Source organism: Phyllostomus discolor, chromosome 6 (genome assembly GCF_004126475.2).
Source record: "Phyllostomus discolor isolate MPI-MPIP mPhyDis1 chromosome 6, mPhyDis1.pri.v3, whole genome shotgun sequence".
Classification (NCBI taxonomy): Eukaryota; Metazoa; Chordata; class Mammalia; order Chiroptera; family Phyllostomidae; genus Phyllostomus; species Phyllostomus discolor.
In genome coordinates, this window is record NC_040908.2 from 166,514,296 (window position 1) to 166,534,857 (window position 20,562).

Consider the following 20,562-nt stretch of genomic DNA (forward strand, 5'->3'; position numbering starts at 1 on the left):
CCCCTGGCCCCAGGACCACCTCTGCCGGGTCCCGACCCGAGCGCCCTGGCCCCCATCATGCCCCTCCCACCTCCCCCATATTTAGAGCGAATCCGATCCGGGGCCGGCCCGGCGCTACTTAATGCGGCCCCTGAGTCCCGGAGAGCGCCGAGCAGAGCGAAGCCAGGAACGCCAGCGAGATGATGATGGTTATGAAGCCCGAGGGCCTGGGGGCCGGGGTGGGGCCTTTCGCGGCCGGCAGCGGCGAGTACATGGAGCAGGAGGAGGACTGGGACCGCGACCTGCTGCTGGACCCGGCCTGGGAGAAGCAGCAGCGGAAAGTGAGTACTAGCCCATTTCTTGATGGCAAAACTGAGGCCCGAGAAGCCGATGGGTTCGTGGTTGTCATCCCAGCAAGACCGGGGCAGAGCCTGCAGAGTGCCACTCCTTAGCCCAGGCTCTGCCCATCAGTCCTCTGCGGCCCCCCAGGGCTGTAAGAGAGGACTGGGAGCCCTCATGAGGGCTTTAGGATGACAAGGAGAGTTTCTGGGTTGCCCCCCAGGACTCACTCCCTTGGGTCCACTTCCCCTGGTGAAAACAGGTTGAGCTTAGCCCAGGAATTCCCAGTTTGGGGCCTTCCGGAAGAATAATCTGTTTCTTGCCACACCCCACCTTCACCTCTCTGGTTAAGTATTCCCAGGCCCCACCCTGAGGACTTGCAGCCAGACAACTAGCAAAGAGACTTTGAAATGCCGGGGAGGGGACACCCATCCCAAACCCCTTCCACCCTCTCCTCTGTATTCTCCCCAGAATGGCATCCACAGTCGCTCTATCCCAATTGTCAAACGAGGAACTGAAGCTGAGGAAGGGCAGAAATAGTACCCAGATCATATACTGTCGGAAAACAGGATCCCCCCCAACCTGAGGGTCTTTGCCCCTTGCTTCCCCATCCCTACTCTTTCCCAAGATACCCCCTCCCTGGCCCAGCAACTCTAAGTCTGCTGAAAAGGCCACAGGGTTGGAGAGGAGGGAGCCCTGTGTCCCCTTACATAGTAACCTGACTCTCCGGCCAGATGGACACTTTTTGCTGAGGCAGCGGCTTGGGGGAGCTAGAGAGGGGCACATGGGCAGCTGCTGCCCGGGCCCAGCCTTGTAGGGTACGCAGGCCCCCTCTTGCTGAGCTATTTTCACTCCCAGACTTCCCCAAGTGGAGGGGGCAGGACACCTGGGTTCCCAGAAGAGAAGTGATCCTGGCTGGAGTGAGGAAACTCTGGGGAGCGGCAGGCCGGGAGTAGGGAGGACACCGTGAGGGCACCGGACCCTGCTCAGCGTTTGCCGACAGTGTATGACTCCAGGACTGGGCAGGGCATACGGGTGTCCAGTGGGATTTGCAGGGTCCGAGAATCCCAGGGTTTAGAATCAGAGCACTTCTGCTGGGTTAGGTGACAGGCGATGACCCCAGGGCCCAGGAGGCTCAGCTGACTCGGCTGGGGTACCCCAGGTGACAGGCCTCCCCTAGGCCCATCTTGCACCTGTCTCCAAGCAGGGCTGTGGTCCTCTGGTCTGGCAATCTCCCGGTGATGTCATCCCTTCCCCTGACTCCAGCTGCCATCTGCTTTGCAACTGTTGTCCTCACCCCCACCCGCCCAGGCCTCTCCGGGATCCAGGTTCACGTGCCCCTCTTACGACACGTGCCTGTCTGTGACTGCCTTGGTCACTTAACAGAATGTCAGAAATACCCTTTCAGCCCAACTTACAGCCACCCACCTCATCGATTCATTCAGTGGCTGAGGAGCATAGATGTTCTGTAAATTGATCAGCATCTCGGGGGCGCTGGACATTCTGGTCCGTCCTTTCTCATCCAACATTGTTTATTACAATGTAGTGAAGTCTCTGTGCTCAGCTTCAGTCCCGCCCCCTCCCTGCTACCCCTCTGCATCTTGGAACACCTCTTCCCACCTGATTCAACTGCGTTCAAAAATATCCATTCAGCATTTCTTAATGAGGTCCTACTATGTGCCAGGCTCTGTTTCAGGTGCCAGGAATTAACAGAGGACACGCTCAGGAAGCTAATATGCCAGCAAGAACAGATATTTCTATCACATTCACCTCATCCCAGCCCATTCCCCTCACTGAGTCTGTCTCACCCTGGTGCCAGCCGCCTCCTCCTCGCTTCTCCCTCCTGCTTTGCCAAGGCTTCTGTCTCTACTCTGCAACCAGAATGGGCTGTTTAAAACAGGTCTGCCCGCCTCCCTCCTCTGCCTGGAAGCTTCCCTGACTCCCTGTTGCTCTCAGGATCAAGTTCAAACTCCCTGGCTTAGCACCCAAGATCGTGCATGACCTGGCTCCCGCTGCCCCTCCGGCCTGCCTCTAACCACTTGTACCCCAGCACCCCCAGCTCCATTCCAGCAGTGCCGGAGAGCTGCAGCCCCGCACACTTAGTGGCTGTTTCTCACTGCCAAGCAATCGCCCGCGTGGCTGCCCCTGCCTGGAGTGCCCTTGACTGCCCTTCCCTGCCTGAAAAACTCAGGCTCTTCCCTCCCAGCTCTGAGCAAACATTAGCCTCTCTGCACCCCCCATTGGGAGAACCCCTCCCCCAGAATCCCTGACATCAGTCCCTCCCAGCTCTTCTCAGACCAACACGACTCTTTGATGGCCTGTCAGTCCCTTCAGTGCAGGGACCACATCTCATGAAGAACCGTGTTTGTCTCCCTGGCTGGCATAGCTCAGTGGATTGAGCTCAGGCTGTGAACCAAAGCATCGCAGGTTCAATTCCCATTCAGGGCACATGCCTGGGTTGTAGGCCATGGCCCCCAGCAACTGCACATTGATGTTTCTCTCTCTCTCTTTCTCCCTCCCTTCCCTCTCTAAAAATAAATAAATAAAATCTTTTAAAAAGTAAAAAAAAAAAAAAAGAACCGTATTTGTCAAATGAAAAACAAAATGCCCTTCAGCCCTGGCCCTGGCCAATGTGGCCCAGTTGGTTGGAGCATCGTCCCATGAACTGAAAGGTCCTGGGTCAGGGAACGTACCTAGGTTTCAGGTTTGATCCCTGCTTGGGGCGTGTATAGGAGGCAACCAGTCAATGTTATCTCTCCCACTTCTCTCTCCCTCTCTCTCCCTCCCCTCCTCCCCTATTTCTCTCTTTCTAAAAGCAATGAAAAAAAATGTCATTGGCTGAGGATTAAAAAAAAATCCCTTCCTTTGGCATGGAAGTGCCACCCAGCCCCGCCTTTCCCCCAGCCCCGACCGGGACCCCAGGGCATCCCCGACTCTGGGACTGGAAGGAACTACCGGGAATCAGTGCCCTCCCTGTGCTCGGGGCCCCATCGGGTAGTGCTGAGCACTCACTCACACAGGAAACCCACCCCTTTCCCTTAGCAGTGACAGCACCTCGAGAACTTAAAGCATCATCTTCCACGTCCAGCTTTCCAGCTCTGAAAAGCTGGTCTGGGAAGGGAAATTGGCTGGGGGAAAACATTTCAAGTGACTTCTAGGGCCACCTTTCAGGAGGATCTGCTTTGTGGGGGGGGGGGGGGGGATGCTCTGAATTCTAGAATCCTGCCAGGCTGGGGGAGAGGGACCTGCGACATTGTGGAGTTGGACCCCTTAGTTGGGCAAATGGGAAGACTGAGCCTAAGGGAAGGCAAAATGGATTTGACCCAGGACCCCATAGCTGATGGACCCAGGAGAATCCAGGGCCTGAAGGCTTGGTAGTTTGGTGGAAATTTGTGGGTGAAGCTCCAGGTCACCCCACCCCTGGTAGACAGACACACAGCCAGGCTCCGGCCTCGCGTCCCAGATGGAGACTGAGGCTGAGGCTAACTCTGGGGAGCAGGGGAGGGCAGTCACCTCCAGACACGAGGTGAGGCTGGGCGCGAGTGGCCTGCTGGTGGTCCATGGCCTGCAAAGCTCTTGCATGCTCATCGCCTACCTGGAGGCCAGCTCACGGCAGCCCTGAGAGGTCGGTGGGGCTGATGCGAAAGTACACAGGGGCACAGTCCCGCGGGCAAAACCCTCAGAGCCAGACATGCTTCGACCCAGAACTTTTCAGATTTCAGACAGGCAGTATCACCCTGCAGTGGCCCTTACACCTCAGAGGGCCCCACACTTTGGAGTGTCTGCTTTATGATTTTCTAAATCCCCCTCCAGTACTTGAGACTGGTCACAGCTGGAGAGCTGCTGGCGAGGTACCCCCAAGTCCAAACCGAGACCTGCATGAGACCTGGACCCCATTTTCTCCTCTCATCAGAGAACCGAAGCTCAGAGAGGGAAAGCGGCTGGCCCAGACACACAGCAAGTCAGTGGCTGAGCCTAGACTTGAATCCAGGGCCTGGGGCTCAGGGACCTACCCTGACTGAGGGCCTGAGCGCTGTCCTCAGCTGTAGGGTCTGAGCGCCGTTCTCTGCCCCCAGACCTTCACTGCCTGGTGCAACTCACACCTGCGCAAGGCCGGCACCCAGATCGAGAACATCGAGGAGGATTTCCGCAATGGCCTCAAGCTCATGTTGCTCCTGGAGGTCATCTCAGGTGAGGGGTGCAAATCTGTGTGCAGGGACCCCAGGACTTTGGGGAATCCAGAGAGTTGGGGGAATGCGGCAGCAGAGGCTGGGCGGGGACTTCGTGGTGGAGGGGGAAGTCTGAGGACAGTGTCTCCGTCTTCCTCTCGTGACTTTCAACCCTCAACCTCTCCTTTCATACCCAGGAGAGAGGCTGCCCAGGCCAGACAAAGGCAAGATGCGCTTCCACAAAATCGCCAATGTCAACAAGGCTCTGGACTTCATTGCCAGCAAGGGGGTTAAGCTGGTGTCCATCGGGGCTGAAGGTGAGGAGGTGGCAGCAGGGGGCCTAGGCTGGGGCTGGCCGGTGTTCCTGACAGCAAGCAGTACCTCCACGAGCTTCAGCTTCCTGTCTCAACAGTGGGGGTAACCATCCGTGCCTCACGAGAGGGCCTGTAAGGAACAAATGTAACCAAAATGCCCGCACAGGATCTGGCACCTAGTCAGTGTCAGAACCACTTGTAAGTAGCCCTGAGCGGTGTGGCTCAGTTAGCTGGGCATCATCCTGCAAAGTGAAAGGCTGCCAGTTCGATTCCCGGCCAGGACACATGCGGGCGTCGCAAGTTCCGTCCCTGGTCGGGGCATGTACAAGAGGCAACCGATCAATGTTTCTCTCTCTCATCGATGCTTCTCCCCCTCTGTTTCTCCGTCCCTTCCCCACTCTCTAAAAATAAATCAATAAAATATTTTAAAAATCACTTTTAAGCCCTGGCTGGCGTAGCTCAGTGGATTGAGCGCGGGCTGCGAACTGAAGTGTCGCAGGTTCGATTCCCAGCCAGGGTACATTCCTGGGTTGCAGGCCATAACCCCCAGCAACCAACCACACATTGATGTTTCTCTCTCTCTCTCTCTCTCTATCTATCTCCCTCCCTTCTCTCTCTAAAAATAAATAATAAATAAAATCTTTAAAAAATCCCTTTTAAATAAAACAGCTGAGTACCTATTATGTGCCAGCCCTGCGATGAGGCACCAGGGCCTGAGGGCAGAACAGGCAGAGGCAGCTGAGGCTGGTGGCTCAGGCCTTAAATGCCAGGTGGGGTCTTTCCCGCCCCCGCCCTGTAGAGATCGTGGATGGGAACCTGAAGATGACCCTGGGCATGATCTGGACCATCATCCTGCGCTTCGCCATTCAGGACATCTCTGTGGAGGGTGAGCAGGGGAAGGGGGGAAGCCAGGAAGGCGAGAGGACCGTCCCGGCCCCGGCCCCGGCCAACACGCCCCCGTCCTCACCCAGAAACCTCGGCCAAGGAAGGCCTGCTCCTGTGGTGCCAGCGGAAGACGGCACCGTACCGCAACGTCAACGTGCAAAACTTCCACACCAGGTGTGTCAGCCAGCCGGTCAGCACGAGCGCCTGGGCCTCTGCCAGGCCCTGGGGCACAGAGCTGGCCCCTGGCACAAGCCACAGGGGAGGAAAGGTCACAGCCAAGTTCCTGGAACAGTGTCTGAATATAGGAGGACTCGGTCAAGGCAGAATTGGCTCCAGGAGGGTGAGGGGGACTTCCTGGAGGAGTGGGCGTTGGCGACATCCCTGGGGCGGTGGGGGTGGGGGGGGCGGGGGGCATTCCAGCCAGAGGGAACGCAGGCGCAAAGACCTGGAGGCCAAAAACACCTAGAAATCGGTGGGGCCCAGGCCTGGCACATGCGAAGGAGTCCTGATGAACTTGGAGGAGATAGTGTGAGTCTGTAATAAAGGGCCTCCAGTACCAAGCTGAGGAATTTGGACTTGATTCCATTTTACAGATGAGGCCGCCCTGATGGGGTGTTCTGGGGCGAGCCTAGGGCAGGGCCTCCGCTTGAACCTGGGCCTGACCTGCCCCTTCTTTCTGTCCAGCTGGAAGGATGGCCTGGCCCTCTGTGCTCTCATCCACCGGCACCGCCCCGACCTCATCGACTACGCCAAGCTGCGCAAGGTGGGCCTCTGACACCCCAGCCCCACGCCCCCAAACCTCTGCCCTCAGCGGACCTTTCACCTCTGCCCGCTCGTGCCCACCTAGGACGACCCCATCGGCAACCTGAACACCGCCTTTGAGGTGGCGGAGAAGCACCTGGACATCCCTAAGATGTTGGATGCAGAAGGTGAGAGGAGGCCTAGCCCGGGGGAGGACTCGGCCGTCTCACGGTCTGACCGCCACACCTTTGCCTCTGCTGTTCTCTCCTCCAAGAGGGCCCTGCCCTTTCCCTGGCCCCTTGTCAGAGCCCTTTGGGCCACTGGCTGCCTGCTCCAGGAGCCCCCTAGCCCGTCTCTGTGCCGCTCTCCGTCTAGCGGGACCAGTCTCCCCTGCCACTCCCTCTAAGTACCGGCTCCACCCTCTGCCTCGTGTCCCAGTTACCTGGTCACTTGGGAGCGTGTCAGTCCGTCAGGACTGGGAGCTGCTCCGGGGAGGCCCTGCCGCTGGTCCCTGTGCCTGAGCCAGACTCTAGGCAACTGAAACAGCAAACACTTTCTGAGCACATGCATGCCTGCTACCCTGGACGTGTGGGCATTGATGGATGAGAATGTAGAGGAAAGACGGACAGACAGACAGATGGACAGACAGACAGAAGGGGCCGAGGGATGGTTAGAGATACCAGGCAGCGTGGACTGGTGCCTCGTGAGGGCCGCAGTGTCTGCACACCCACCCATTCCCTCACGGTTTCCTCACTCTGCAGAGGGGGAGGCTGCTGCTGGACCTGGGGTGATCAGAGAGGGCTTCAGGGAGGAGGAAGATGGTTGGGGTAGCTGGCAGTTGGCGGCCGTGACCAGATATTGTTGGCCCCTCCCATTCCAAGAGAGGTCTCTAGTGGGACTATGAGCCCATTTCCCGCCCCTGGCTTTGGCCAGTAAACACCTCCCGGCCCTCCCCCAGACATCGTGAACACCCCAAAGCCCGACGAGAAGGCCATCATGACCTACGTGTCCTGCTTCTACCATGCCTTCGCCGGCGCTGAGCAGGTGAGGGGTGTGGGCCCGGGGCCCAGCCTTGGAAGCATCCCGACCTGCAGAGGTGCCAGGCCCGTGGGTGGGCGCGCCACCATTCCAGTACACACGTGGGTCTTGGGGAGCTCAGGAGCAGAGGCCTCTGGCCTGTGAGCACCCTCCCCACCCTGAAAGATGTGCTCCCCTCATCCTTTTTCCGGTTCGCTGGGGTCTAGGGTGCAGGGTTCATCAGCTTTACAGAGGGAGGCTGGGTCGGCGGTGGCGTGTGGCAGCTTGTTCTACGGCAGCCACTCTGCCCCCACCCCCAACAGGCAGAAACCGCCGCCAACAGGATCTGCAAGGTGCTGGCCGTGAACCAGGAGAACGAGAAGCTGATGGAGGAGTATGAGAAGCTGGCCAGTGAGGTGAGCCCGAGAGGGCCTGCCCTCCCCCGCCTGCGCTCTCCCAGCCCAGCCAGCCCGGGTCTGTGCCTGCAGAGTCTCCCTTTCCCCAGAGCAGCCTTGGCCTCCCCCAGCCTCCTCACAGCATCTTCACCCGTCTTCTGCCCCTCTGTGCCTGTCCAAGCTCCTGGTCATTCACCCATCTTTCATTCATTTCCTCATTCATTCATCCGTTCACTCATATTTACTCAGTCTCATGGTCTTTGCTCTGTGCCAACCTGTACCGGTCCATGCACTCAGAAATGAACCGTCCTACTCCTTCCCTGACTAGTGGGGACTCCCCATTCTGCCCTTCAGATCCCCCCCCTCTGCTCGAGTCTGGGCCTTCTGGCCATAGCCTGGGGGTTGGGGTAGAGGAGCGGGTGAACTGAGCACGCTCAGCGCTCTCTGCTCTGCCCCGGCCTGGCACCCCGCAGCTGCTGGAATGGATCCGCCGCACTGTCCCGTGGCTGGAGAACCGTGCGAGCGAGCACAGCATGAGCGCCATGCAGCGCAAGCTGGAGGACTTTCGGGACTACCGGCGCCTGCACAAGCCGCCCCGCGTGCAGGAGAAATGCCAGCTGGAGATCAACTTCAACACGCTGCAGACCAAGCTGCGGCTGAGCCACCGTCCCGCCTTCATGCCCTCCGAGGGCAAGCTGGTCTCGGTGAGCCAGGCCAGGGGTGGGGTGACGACCCCAGCTCTGCCTGCATCCTCTGGGGGACTGTGGGCTCCGTGCCCCCTTCTGCACAACGGGTGAGCAGTGACGGCGGGCACCTCTGCCTGCCCCCACAGGACATCGCCAACGCGTGGCGGGGGCTGGAGCAAGCGGAGAAGGGCTATGAGGATTGGCTGCTCTCGGAGATCCGGCGCCTGCAGCGGCTCCAGCACCTGGCGGACAAGTTCCAGCAGAAGGCCTCCCTGCACGAAGCCTGGACCCGGGGTAGGCACACCTCACGGGGGGTGCACCTCCTGGGCTTGGTTCTGTTCTGGGGTGGAGACTGGTAGAGAACGGGACTCCTGGCAAAACGTGCAGGTCAGAGGTGGGTGTTCCGCCAGGAAGTTGGAGACCTGTTTCCTGTTGCCCACCCTAGCTTGGCTGTGCGACAAGTCACCCCCCCCCCCACTTTGGCTGCTCACCCCCTTCTGGCTCTGGCCTTCTGTGGGTCTGCTCTGATGTGTTTGTCATTTAGCATTTTATTGATGTATGTAACAGGTGTCCAAAGGAGCGTCCCCGACCCAAACCTCACTCACTTATTATACCCGAAGTATATCGATGCCTCAGTACTTCATGAGTCCAATGTATGACTCTGTGTGAACACACTCATTCTGTATTCCGTCAGGGATTTTAGTCCTACAAGGGAAGGACTCCTGCCTAAAACTGGTGAACAAACACTAACAATGGATTATGGCCGTCATAAATAATGATGATTTGCTATAATAAGACTTCCTTAAATATAAGTCCACTTAGGTGACCCAGAGATCTCCAAACCTCTAAGCCTCAGTTACCTTTCCTGCAAAATGCAGGGGCACTCGATAAATGGTTGCTACTGCAGTTACATGGGGTTTTATTTGCATAACTATGGTAATTGTCGTTCTCAAAGCACTTTTAGGTTCATTACTCATTCTACCAAGTGCCAGGCACCTTGCCAGGTGCTGGGGAACCTGGGGAGCAGAGGGAGCTGCGCGAGGGGCTCCTTGGGCTCAGAATCGTGGGGAGGTGGTTCTGGATCAAATAATACCAAGGGCCACTCTGCACGGAGCTGAGTAAGTGAACACAGACGACATTTATGGTCCATGTCCCGGAACAAGAGTTTCATTTAACTTTATTAGGCCAGCCCCTCAAAGCAAACCGCTAGCGTAGGTGGGCTAAGCAGGTGTGACCTGCATTTCACAGATGAAGGATCTCCAAGGTCACAAGCCCTACTCGAGTCCCCTCCTTCTCCGAGCAGGGAAGGAGGAGATGCTGAACCAGCGCGACTATGAGTCGGCGTCGCTGCAGGAGTTGCGGGCGTTATTGCGGCGCCACGAGGCCTTTGAGAGCGACTTGGCGGCACACCAGGACCGTGTGGAGCACATCGCCGCGCTGGCCCAGGAGCTCAAGTAGGTGTGGCCCGAGGCCAGGCCCGCCCCCTGGGACAACGCCCCCTGCCTGACCACACCCCTCGGCTCTGAGCCCCGCCCTCACCCTCATTGCTTTCAAGGCATTTGACAACCCAGTCTTGGTAACCTCTTGCTCCGCCTCTCCCCCCATTATCCCGGCCCCATCTCCGGACCCTGCTCAGCTGCCCACACTCCTGCCCACTGGGGCAGTTGCTGGTCCCACCCCCATGGCCTGCCCACTCCCTTCAGCTCCCGGGCCTGGTCTGCTACTGCCTCGCCCCCTCCTGCAGTAAACCCCTTCCCGTATAACCCTGCCCTGAAACTCCAGGCTACGCCCCTCCACGCAAGCTCCATCTTGAGTGATTTCATCTGAGACCAGTGGGCACCCTTATTCCCCCAGGACCATGCCGGGAACTCCCCCTTTAGGCAGGAAAGTCCGGCTCGACCCTCACCTGCCGTGGCTGCCTTACACCTTCACCACCTCTGGGGGTGTGGGTGCAGAGCGAATGTGGGCTGTGGCCTGGCCCCACCGTCACCCCCTCTTCTCACCCTCAGTGAGCTGGACTACCATGAGGCCTCCTCAGTGAACAGCCGCTGCCAGGCCATCTGTGACCAGTGGGACAACCTGGGCACCCTGACCCAGAAGAGGCGGGATGCCCTTGAGGTGAGGGCGGGGCCAGGGAGCAGGGCCCTGGCCACTGGAGACAGGCGAGGGGGCCTGTTGGGCAGACTGCTGACCCGCCTGCCATCCCCGCGGCCCTCAGAGGATGGAGAAGCTCCTGGAGACCATCGACCAGCTGCAGCTGGAGTTTGCTCGGCGGGCAGCACCCTTCAACAACTGGCTGGACGGTGCCGTGGAGGACCTGCAGGACGTGTGGCTGGTGCACTCGATGGAGGAGACCCAGGTGGGTGCGGGCGTTCTGGGGGTCTGCGGCTGCGTGAGATGACGGGAAATGGGCCTGAGATCCTGCTGGCCACTGCTTTAGGCCCTTGGGGAACGGGGACAGAAGGAAACCCCAGTTCCCTGGCGCTGGGCTGACAGACAGGAGGCCTGGACTCCTGAGCCAGCCCTGCCCTGGACCCGCTGGATGGCCTGGGGGGCACGTTGCTGCAGGAAGTGTGTGTGGGGGGGGTGGGGTGCTGGCTGATCCTTCCCGCCTGCCGCCCGCAGAGTCTGCTGACAGCACACGAGCAGTTCAAGGCAACGCTGCCGGAGGCTGACCGAGAGCGCGGCGCCATCCTGGGCATCCAGGGTGAGATCCAGAAGATCTGCCAAACGTATGGGCTGCGGCCCAGCTCCGCCAACCCCTACATCACCCTCAGCACGCAGGACATCAACGCCAAGTGGGACACGGTCAGTGCTGCCCGTGGCCACTCCCTGCCTCCCGTCCACTCCTGAGCACTCCAACCACCCTGAAACCTCAGGTGCCTCCAGATAAGCATCTGGGGGCTGTCACAGACTCCTTGTGGCGCTGGCCAAGTCACCTCGCCTGCCAGCCTCATCGGTGAAGGGGCCGCAACAGCAGCATCTTCCCGTCAGGCCTGCTGTGAAGCACAGTGGAACCTGGCGTGTGGGCAATCCTTCACAAAACCACCCGTTAGTTACGAATGAAGTTGTCGAGGGATTTGCCCAAGAACCCGCCCACAGGGCCCTGACACCTTAGCTCAGAGCAGCAGGGTCTGTTCCAGGGACTGGGTTCCCCTGCCGCAACCACCGCCCTTCCCAGGTCCGAAAGCTGGTGCCCAGCCGTGACCAGATGCTGCAGGAGGAGCTGGCACGGCAGCAGGTGAACGAGAGGCTCCGGCGACAGTTCGCAGCCCAGGCCAACGCCATCGGGCCCTGGATTCAGGGGAAGATGGAGGTGAGGCTTGGGTGGTGGGGCAGGGCGGGGCTGGGCCACCAGGAGCTGGGAGTCCTGGGTCATCCCACCCAGGTCTCCCTGTAGGAGGTGGGGCGCCTGGCAGCCGGGATGGCGGGCTCCCTGGAGGAGCAGATGGCTGGACTGCGGCAGCAGGAGCAGAACATCATCAACTACAAGAATAACGTCGACCGGCTGGAGGGGGACCACCAGCTGCTGCAGGAGAGCCTCGTGTTTGACAACAAGCACACCGTCTACAGCATGGAGGTGGGCCCAGACCCGCTGAGAAGGGGGCAGGCGGCTCGGGCTGGGGGGCCTGGGGCAGCCATAGCTGGACATACCACATCAGCTTGGCCACGCCCCTCCATACACCCCTGGGGGTACTGAAACCCGGTGAGTGAGAACTGACCTGTCTGGAGTTACACAGCAGTCTAAAGCCAGACCAGGTTGGCGTGGCTGGTTGATCGGTACTTGATACACAATAAATCATCCAACTTTAAAGCAGGAAGGGCCACTGGAGGTGACCCCGTGGAACCTCCACCTGGGTGCGGAGGCCCGGAGAGGAGAGGGCTTGCCCAGTGTCTCACAGCGGACTGGGGGCGGAGCTAGAGCTCACGCCAGGCACGGACCGCCCACTGACCTGGCCCGTCTCCCTGTTCTCCCAGCACATCCGTGTGGGCTGGGAGCAGCTGCTCACCTCCATTGCCCGCACCATCAATGAGGTGGAGAACCAGGTACTGACCCGAGATGCCAAGGGCCTGAGCCAGGAGCAGCTCAACGAGTTCCGGGCGTCCTTCAACCACTTTGACCGGGTCAGCAGCGGCCGGGCCTTGCGGGGTGGTACATTTGGGGGCCCGTGGGGTTGCAGGACCAAACCTGACCCCTGCTCCCCCACTGCAGAAGCGGAACGGGATGATGGAGCCCGATGACTTCCGGGCTTGCCTCATCTCCATGGGCTACGACCTGGTGAGTGCCCCCCACCTCTGTCCCAGAGGTCCCCTCAGCGCCCTGTCCTACATGTGGACACTCACATAGGTCCTCCTGTGTGTTCCCACCTTAACATTCCATGATCTCCTCACCACACCCCCTGGGGCTGGGCAGAATTATGCCATTTCAAACAGAGGCTCCTGAAGGCTCAGAGAGGGAGAGTAACTTAGTCAAAGACACACAGCTGGAAATTGGGACCTAGTTCTGCGTGACTCCGAAGCCCCGGCTTGTAACATTTTTACTCAGAGAAACGGCACTACAGAGAGCCCCGGAAGAAAGAGCAGGACCAGCGGCAACAAGGGGCATTGCCACAGGCTGCAGTCTGTGGAGAAACGGAGCATCCTGTCACTGGGGTGGTCAGGCCAGGGCTGGACAGTCCCCAGGAGGCTCCGGCACCCACGGGCGTGATGCCTGGCGTCTAACCCCTGCAGGGGGAAGTGGAGTTTGCTCGCATCATGACCATGGTGGACCCCAACGCAGCCGGGGTCGTGACCTTCCAGGCCTTCATTGACTTCATGACCCGGGAGACCGCTGAGACTGACACGGCTGAGCAAGTTGTGGCCTCCTTCAAAATCCTGGCGGGAGACAAGGTGAGTCCCTGGCATGGCGGGGGCCGGCGGGCGGGGCCGGGAGTGGGACCTGCGGGCCCTCAACACCTCCTCTCCCCCAGAAATACATCACCCCCGAGGAGCTGCGGCGCGAACTCCCGGCCGAGCAGGCTGAGTACTGCATCCGCCGAATGACGCCCTACAAGGGGTCTGGGGCTCCCGCTGGAGCCCTGGACTACGTGGCCTTCTCCAGTGCCCTCTATGGGGAGAGCGACCTCTGACCTCCAGCTGTGAGGTTCTCCATGCAAGTCAGACAGAGGGCGCCCCCTCTGATCCTGTCCATCCCTCAGAGCACAGACCCCCGATCACAACCAGCCAACTGTTTCTGAATAAAGATCCACTGTGGGTCTTCCTCCATCTCCTTTGGGTTGCTGAAACAGAGACTGGGCCCTCAGGTTCTTGGGCGGGACCAGCTTCCTGAACTTAACCTTCAGAAGTTCCCACCACCCCTACTCGCCCTCAGGGACTGGGCATGCACACCACACTGGAGCGAAAGACACCTCTTTATTGCTGTTAGAAGAGGGTGCTTACAACAGTTTGTCTAGACACGAAAGGGAGCACTGTCCCCAAGTCCAGGGGGTCCGGGATTTACAGCATCGCACAGGGGAAGCCCAGGCGGGGAGCCAGAGCCCGCTGAGGGCAAGCTGGATTTAGGACCAGAGTATCGGCTTCCCACCTGTTCCTTCCCCGATCCCAGGGTTCCGGCCTCGGCTTTAACCACCAAAACATCATCCTTCACCCCGACACTCTCCTAGCTACCACCACTCAACAAAGGTGCAGCTGGGGAACCCCAGAGTGGGAGTGGGGGGGTAGGGGCTGTACCCCTAGCCCAGTGCCCTTTGCCCACCCTGAGGTACCTGGCCCAGGCCCATCCCTCAGCCAGCTGTGTCTCCTAGACAGGGGCCTGGACATGCAGGCCAGGCTGGGGGAGGGGCTGCCCCGGTCAGCACCAGGTCCTGAGCTGGTGCTCCTTAGTCGACCACCGCCGAGCTGGCCATGACGTTCACACCACAGGCCCTGGACCCACGATGCAGGTAGTAGTAGCCCTGGGAGAGAGGGGCGGGGGTTGGGCGGGCACCGGTGCAGGGCAGGGGGTTGGAGGGCAGGGGCCGACCCGCAAGACTCACCTCCTCACCCCAGTCAGTGCCCCAGCTGTTCTTGATGGCCCAGAAGGGCACGTCGGAGCCTGGAAGGCAGAGGGGAGTGCAGGGAGTCAGGGCCGCGAGCACTCCGCACTCTTTCAAATATCTGCTGTGGGCCTACTGTGCGACAGGTACCAGGAAGAGCACAGAAGAAAGGACAGGCCCACCTACCACCCTTTTCACCTGGGGGGGGGCACGCTGGGGTTTGGGAAGGGCAGCTACCCACACCCCTCTAGTGGGTTAGCCATCCCTACGGCTCGGCCTCCCCCCGCGTCAGCTTTCCCATCCACTGAGAGGATGGGCGATCCCACCTGGCCCAGAACGGGCGCCGGGGTTGAGGACCGGGTTCCCGGGCTTTCCCCAGATCCCCGCCCCCCCCCCAGAGGTCCTGGGATGCCCTGGTTCGGCCTCTGCCTGTGACCTGGGGTGGACGGGCACAGAGGGGGTCAGCCAGACTCACGGTTGCCGTAGCCCACGAGCAGCACGGCATGGTCAATGAACCAGGGGCTGCAGAGGAGCCTGAGTGGGCGGGAGATGCCCCTGCGGTAGAACTGGGGAGGGAGAACAAGCAGTCAGGGGCCCACTCCGAGGAGTGAGGAGCGGTGGGGCTAGAGTCAGCAAGAAACGGAGCAGGGACAGCGGGGCGGGGGCCTTACCTGCATGCCGAAGGCGTTGATGGCGATGGAGATGGGGCCCTTCTTGGCCAGCCAGGCGGCCAGCTCTGAGACAGGGGAGGGGCGGCGTCAGGGGCGCCCAGGCCCCGGTCCCGCACGGCCTGTCCTCACCCCCAGCCCTCACTCACTTTGCTCATCCTTGCTTAGCTCCACTGAGTCGTTGATGTAGACCTTGACCTTGTCCGCAGTGAAGCTGCAGGTCTGCAAGTGGCCACGGTAGCTGTAATCATCCTCTGTCTCCAGCCCTCCTGGGGAACGGCGGGGGGCGGTTGGGGGAGCAGCGAAAAGGTGGGCCCTGTCTACCATGCACTCGGCCTCTCCCAGCCAGAGGCCGTGCTGAGCCCGTTATCCAGGAGGCTTCACGTTCCTCATCCGCCCCAGGCCACAGCCTTCCCCCGTGAGGAAGGGGCTCATCCTAGAGATGACACGAGGCTCGAGGGAGTCACCAGAGAGAAATGTGGCAGAGACGGAACTCAGCCCCTAACTTCTCACTCCTCACCTGCCGCTGCTGTCCTAGGACTCTTGACCTTGGCTTGCCTGTCCTGCTCTGACAGGACCCAGCCCCGACTCTGCCCAGGCGTGCGTGGCTCCCAGTCTGGCCCGACCCCGCCGAGCTCCCAGACCTGTCTCCATACAGCCACGTCTGTCCCGCACCCCTTCATCCTTCTACCACTGCAGCCCACTGCTCCACTGACCTGCCCATTTAAGTCCACACCTCCCCTCAAGGGTGGGGTGTGTTGCTCCCTGGTTTACAAAGCACCTAGAAATACAGAACTGCAAGGAGCAAGAATACCAAGACCCTGTCCTGTGCCAGGAAGTTGACCCATTTCCTGGCTTGATGCTCAAGGCAATCCTACCACGTGGGCGTGAGTCTCATGTCACAGATGTGGCAACGGGGCCTCTGAACGAGCCGACCTGCCCAAGGGCTTCCACCGGAAAGGCCAGTGCGAAGACCTAAGCCCAGTTCATGCAGCTCCTACGCTCGGGCCTCTCCGCCTCCCAAAGTGACTTCCTGTGGAGGAAGAAGTGGCTCCTACTGTCCCCACTGCCTCCTTGAATGCATACCCAGAGTCTTTATGGCTGAATAGGCGTTGGAGGGCAAGCCGCCCATGCAGGCTTTGTCCAGCGTGTCACAGTCCACGAGCTCTAGGAGACAGAAGGCCGGTTCTAAGGAGCCCACGGGGGGCAGGGGGAGGCACTGGGCTGGAGACAGGGGGATGGAGCGGGACGCTCACCCTGCTCAGAGAGGGACAGCAGGTCCCCCTGCCTCAGGAACCACTGGCCCTCCACATTGCCTGTGACTGAGAAGGCCCAGCAGGAGCCGCACATGCCCTGTAAGAGACAGGCAGAGTCAGGACCGGGCCGGTGCCCAACCCCGGGGCAATCCCCGCATCCCACCCTCCCTTTTGAGGGGGTCCAACCTGGTTCTTGACGTTGGTGACAGCCCCCTTCTTCCTCCAGTCCCACTCGGGCGGGGCTGGGTCATCCACAGGCTTGGCTGGGCGCATCGTCTGGCCAAGCCCCTCCTTCAAGAGGGGGTTCAGGTAGAGAGTGCGGAACTCCTCCTCTGTGGGCAGAGGATAAGTCGTTGGGGGGGGGGGGGCGTTCTAAGCCAGCCCTCATTAGGGCCTTGGGAGCAGGCCCCATCTCTCCCAGGCTCCATGAGAGCTCTGGCCACCACCCCTACCTGTGAGGTCACTGAACTTGGTGACTCCGTACTGAGCTGTGCCACGGTCCAGGGCCTGGATCTCCTGAGCTCGTACCATGTTATTCATAAAGATGGACATGCGCCGCTGGGCTTCTGCAGACCAAGGAGCAGTAGAGGACGGGCTGAGGCCCCAGGCAGATTGCAGAAGGAAGGGTGCTCGGGGCTAATGGGCAGAGGTTTCCCTGGAGGAGCAGGGTAAACTCAAGAAGGTGAGCGGGTAAGGATGGGGAGGCCAGACCAAGAAGAAGGTGTGATGAACTTTTGGGGTCAAACTGGGCTGACGATTTCCCAGGTGTGAAGGAAAAACCTGAATGAATGGACGCCAAAGAGCACCCCCAGCTGGGCAGTCATGGGAGGAGGCCACCGTGCCGGGGGGCCTCCGACAGACAAAACCTGGCCTTTGCCCCATGCCACTCTGCCCAGAATGACAGAGAGCCGTGGCTTCTGACCAGGAAAATCAGATGGGAGAAGGCGCCGGATCCTTACGGTGGCTGCCCGGTCCTGGGAGGCTGAGCAAGAGCTTGGGGACTGAGGGGTCCTTGAAAGGGTGCACTACCTCTTCTGTCCTTCCCCTCCCAACACCGAGGTGCCAAGCTGGGGGAAGGCCTGATCTGGTTGGGACAGCTACAGCCCAGGCTGGGCCCTCACCCTCCTCTGTCTCATACGTCCGGTTATAGGTGGCGATAAAGTGCTTGAAGAGCGAAACCATTTCCGTAGAAAAGTTCTGGAAAGACAAAGGGGTCTTTACAAGGAGTCCTTCTCGGACTGACCCGGGAGCCCCAGGCCAGGGTGAGGGGAAAAGAAGGGCAATAAGGCAGCAGCCAGCTCTCCAGAGTGAGGAGCACCTCACCTGGGGCAGGGGGTCCTTGTTCAGCAGTGGAAAGAATGAACTGAAAGTCTCGTTTCTGTCATCTGGATAGGGTTGGAACAAAGAAGTCAAGGCTGCACTCTAAATGAAATCTGAGCCGGGCTACCCCAGCATCCTTGGGCTACCCCAGCACCTGCAACCTTGGCATCCTCAGGGCCACAGTCCCCCCTCAGCAGCGTGTGCTCTCCCAGCTCATCCAGGACTTCAAAGGTGCAGAGCTGGAAGGACAGGAGCAAGCCAGTCTGGGGCCCTTGGCTACATAGCGCTGGAGGCTCCTCGGATGAGGATCACCCCCAAGGCAATCACCCCACCTTGGAGAGGCACCGCCAGCACCTGGATAACCTTTTTTAGAGCATGGTCTCTGGCCCTCACGGACAGGGAAGTGACCCGGGTAGCTGTTGCCTCTGACCCCTTCCCTTTAGCTCTACTCAACTTTCCCAGCTGCCACCAGACTCAGCCCGGGGGGTAGGGAATTGAGGAAGCCCCATCTCTCACCAGGGTTTTCTTAGACACAGGGAGCTGGCACGTCATGGGATCGCTGCAGGGCGGCTCCTCCTCCAGCGTCGCCTTCAGGGAGTACAGCGATCCCCGGCCCGCCTGGTTGGAGGGGCGGGTAGGGCCGTGAGGCAGGGCATAGCTACTCCCTCCTCAGCCCTTCTTCATTGGTCCCACAGCCCCACCGGCGCGCCCCGTCCCCCTTCCCAATCACCAGGGGTGTCCCAGCCATCCAGTGCCCCCACCCTAAGTCTAGGCCAAAGTTCCAATCCCTCGGATTAGGGCCCCGAGCCCACGCCCCCGCTGTGCCCTCACTCGACGGACACGACCGCTGACGGCCCCCAGCACTGCCCGCGCCCCGGCAGCCCGGCCGCGGTTGTATGTCTCCAGGGCGAAGCGAGCGGGCCGCAGCAGCTCGGGGGTTACGGGCTCCCAGGCCTGAGCGTCGGCAGCTCGGCGGGGCGGTGCGGAGACAGCGCCCCGGAGCAGTCCGAGCAAGGACAGCAGGGGCAGCCATGGAGCCATGGCGAGGGTGAAGCCGGCGGCGGCCTGAACGCACGGACAGCTCGGACAAGCCAATGGGGCGGAGTAACTCGTGGCGGGCGGGGGGGGGGGGGGGGGGGGCTGGGTCCCTCCCCGGCTGCTGCGGCGGCGCCCGCCAATGGGCTTCCGCCGGGGGCGCCTGCGCGCTCTCCTGTTTACGCGGGGCACGTGGGGTGCGCTCGCTGCGCGGGAGGGTGAGTGGGTTCCATCCTGGTTGCGATCAGCTTGTCTTGCCCAAACAGCGTCTGCGAGCATCCGACTCGAATCCCAGCTCGGGAATAATTCTGTTAGGTGTTTGGAGCTGGCCTGAGAATGAAAGTAATAACTAACATGTAATGCGTGCTCATTATATGTTAACATACAATCGTCGTAGCGGTCTTGTGAAGTCTCTGTGATCCCAATTTAATAATTAAGGAAATAGAGGCTTAGAGAGGTAAGTGGTTTGCTAAATATTGGATAAGTGATGGAGCTGGGCTTGAACCCTGGAAGTTGGCCTTAGAGCCTGGCTTCACAGCGTGATTCTTCCTTGAGGCCCCTCTTCTCATCAGCAAAATCGCAGGTAATATTCCTCAGACTGGCAGTTCCTCAGGCTGTTGTGAGGGTCAAACGCAACCACTCGGCTCTCAGGGCCTAGCGGGAGGAGGTGTTGGATAGGACAAGGGTCGTTCTTACTAAATGCCATTCTTGCTAAATATTGAAATGCAGCACAGTAATTTGCAGAGCAGCTATAAACAGGATGAGCTTGACAGGAACCTAGTCCGATAAGTGTAGCCAGCTGAAGTCAACCAGTCATTGACCAAATAGCTAAGCCCCTCTTCCTGGCAGACAGAGCTTTGGGTATGACTCCTGTGTTCTTTACTTGCCCCAAGTAGGTAAAACTGCGTGAGACAACCACAGCTCCTTGAATAGAGCATCCCAAGCACGAACCCTTTGAATTGGGTAACAGAGGCATAAAAAATTATATTAGGCTGCCTACTTGAGTTCACAGTCTAGGGGAGAAATATATGAAAACAAAGGATTTTTCTGCATGATGTTTCAAACTGAGGGAAAGGAAGCAGGGAAGAGAGACTTTTAGGGAGTTGGGGAAAGCGGAGAGGGCTAGCTTGAGCTTGGCGAGTGGGGGAAAACTGATATTAAAATCATCCAGTCCAAACCTGACTTTTCACAGCAGCAGGGATCTAGAGAGCCGGGCTGACTTTCCAGCTACTCGGAAAAGGGTGCTGGAGCCAGACCAGAGCCCGCTCTGAGCTCCCAGCTGAGGTCTGAGCGAAGAGGGCCAGAGGAGTCCCAGCAGATGCTGGTCTCTTCCTGCCAGCGCCCTCTGGGATTTAAGGTCTTTGAGGCCCCTCTTGTCTCTCTGACAGGACACGGCCAGATAGAGCCTCTGGATTGGTCGAAGGTGGGGATCCTCTAGATGACCAGTGGTTTGGATATTAGCTGCCAGGTGGTCTGGATACTGAATGTTCTTTCTTTAGTTCTTCAGGGAGTAATCAGAGGGTTATCCAGAGGTTTGATGTATGTACATCCAGGGATTGACGAGGACTGGAGCATGCTCAAGTTCAGGTTCTCGGCTTAGTTAAAGCAAGAACAGGATCGTTTCCTCTTACCTCAACCTACTTGATTTTAGTAAGTGAGCAATTTGATTATAGTAACTCCATTTTATTTCTTGAGTGCACTGTATTCCTCACCTCGTCATCTT

The 20,562-nt window shown here is 59.5% G+C and overlaps 2 protein-coding genes across 2 annotated transcripts; one reads left to right on the forward strand and one right to left on the reverse strand.

Annotated features, from left to right (window-relative positions):
• Nucleotides 1–179: 179 nt before the first annotated feature.
• ACTN3 (actinin alpha 3) lies at nt 180–13,792 on the forward strand. The gene is made up of 21 exons (XM_028516020.2): nt 180–320; nt 4,395–4,509; nt 4,685–4,804; nt 5,601–5,687; nt 5,773–5,860; nt 6,371–6,449; nt 6,534–6,615; nt 7,386–7,471; nt 7,768–7,860; nt 8,313–8,543; nt 8,672–8,819; nt 9,829–9,979; nt 10,535–10,643; nt 10,744–10,884; nt 11,151–11,333; nt 11,707–11,841; nt 11,926–12,105; nt 12,504–12,650; nt 12,739–12,804; nt 13,257–13,415; nt 13,496–13,792. The coding sequence occupies exons 1-21, from the start codon at nt 180–182 to the stop codon at nt 13,652–13,654; spliced, it is 2,700 nt and encodes an 899-aa protein (XP_028371821.1). The 3' UTR covers nt 13,655–13,792.
• Nucleotides 13,793–13,918: 126 nt separating this feature from the next.
• Nucleotides 13,919–18,922, reverse strand: CTSF (cathepsin F). The gene is made up of 14 exons (XM_028516252.2): nt 18,636–18,922; nt 18,321–18,422; nt 17,959–18,043; nt 17,808–17,869; nt 17,606–17,681; nt 16,937–17,050; nt 16,671–16,816; nt 16,485–16,581; nt 16,315–16,395; nt 15,378–15,497; nt 15,232–15,296; nt 15,036–15,126; nt 14,561–14,619; nt 13,919–14,479 (listed from the first exon to the last, which is right to left on the reverse strand). Exons 1-14 carry the CDS (start codon nt 18,843–18,845, stop codon nt 14,405–14,407), a joined length of 1,383 nt encoding a protein of 460 aa, XP_028372053.1. The 5' UTR covers nt 18,846–18,922; the 3' UTR covers nt 13,919–14,404.
• Nucleotides 18,923–20,562: the final 1,640 nt, after the last annotated feature.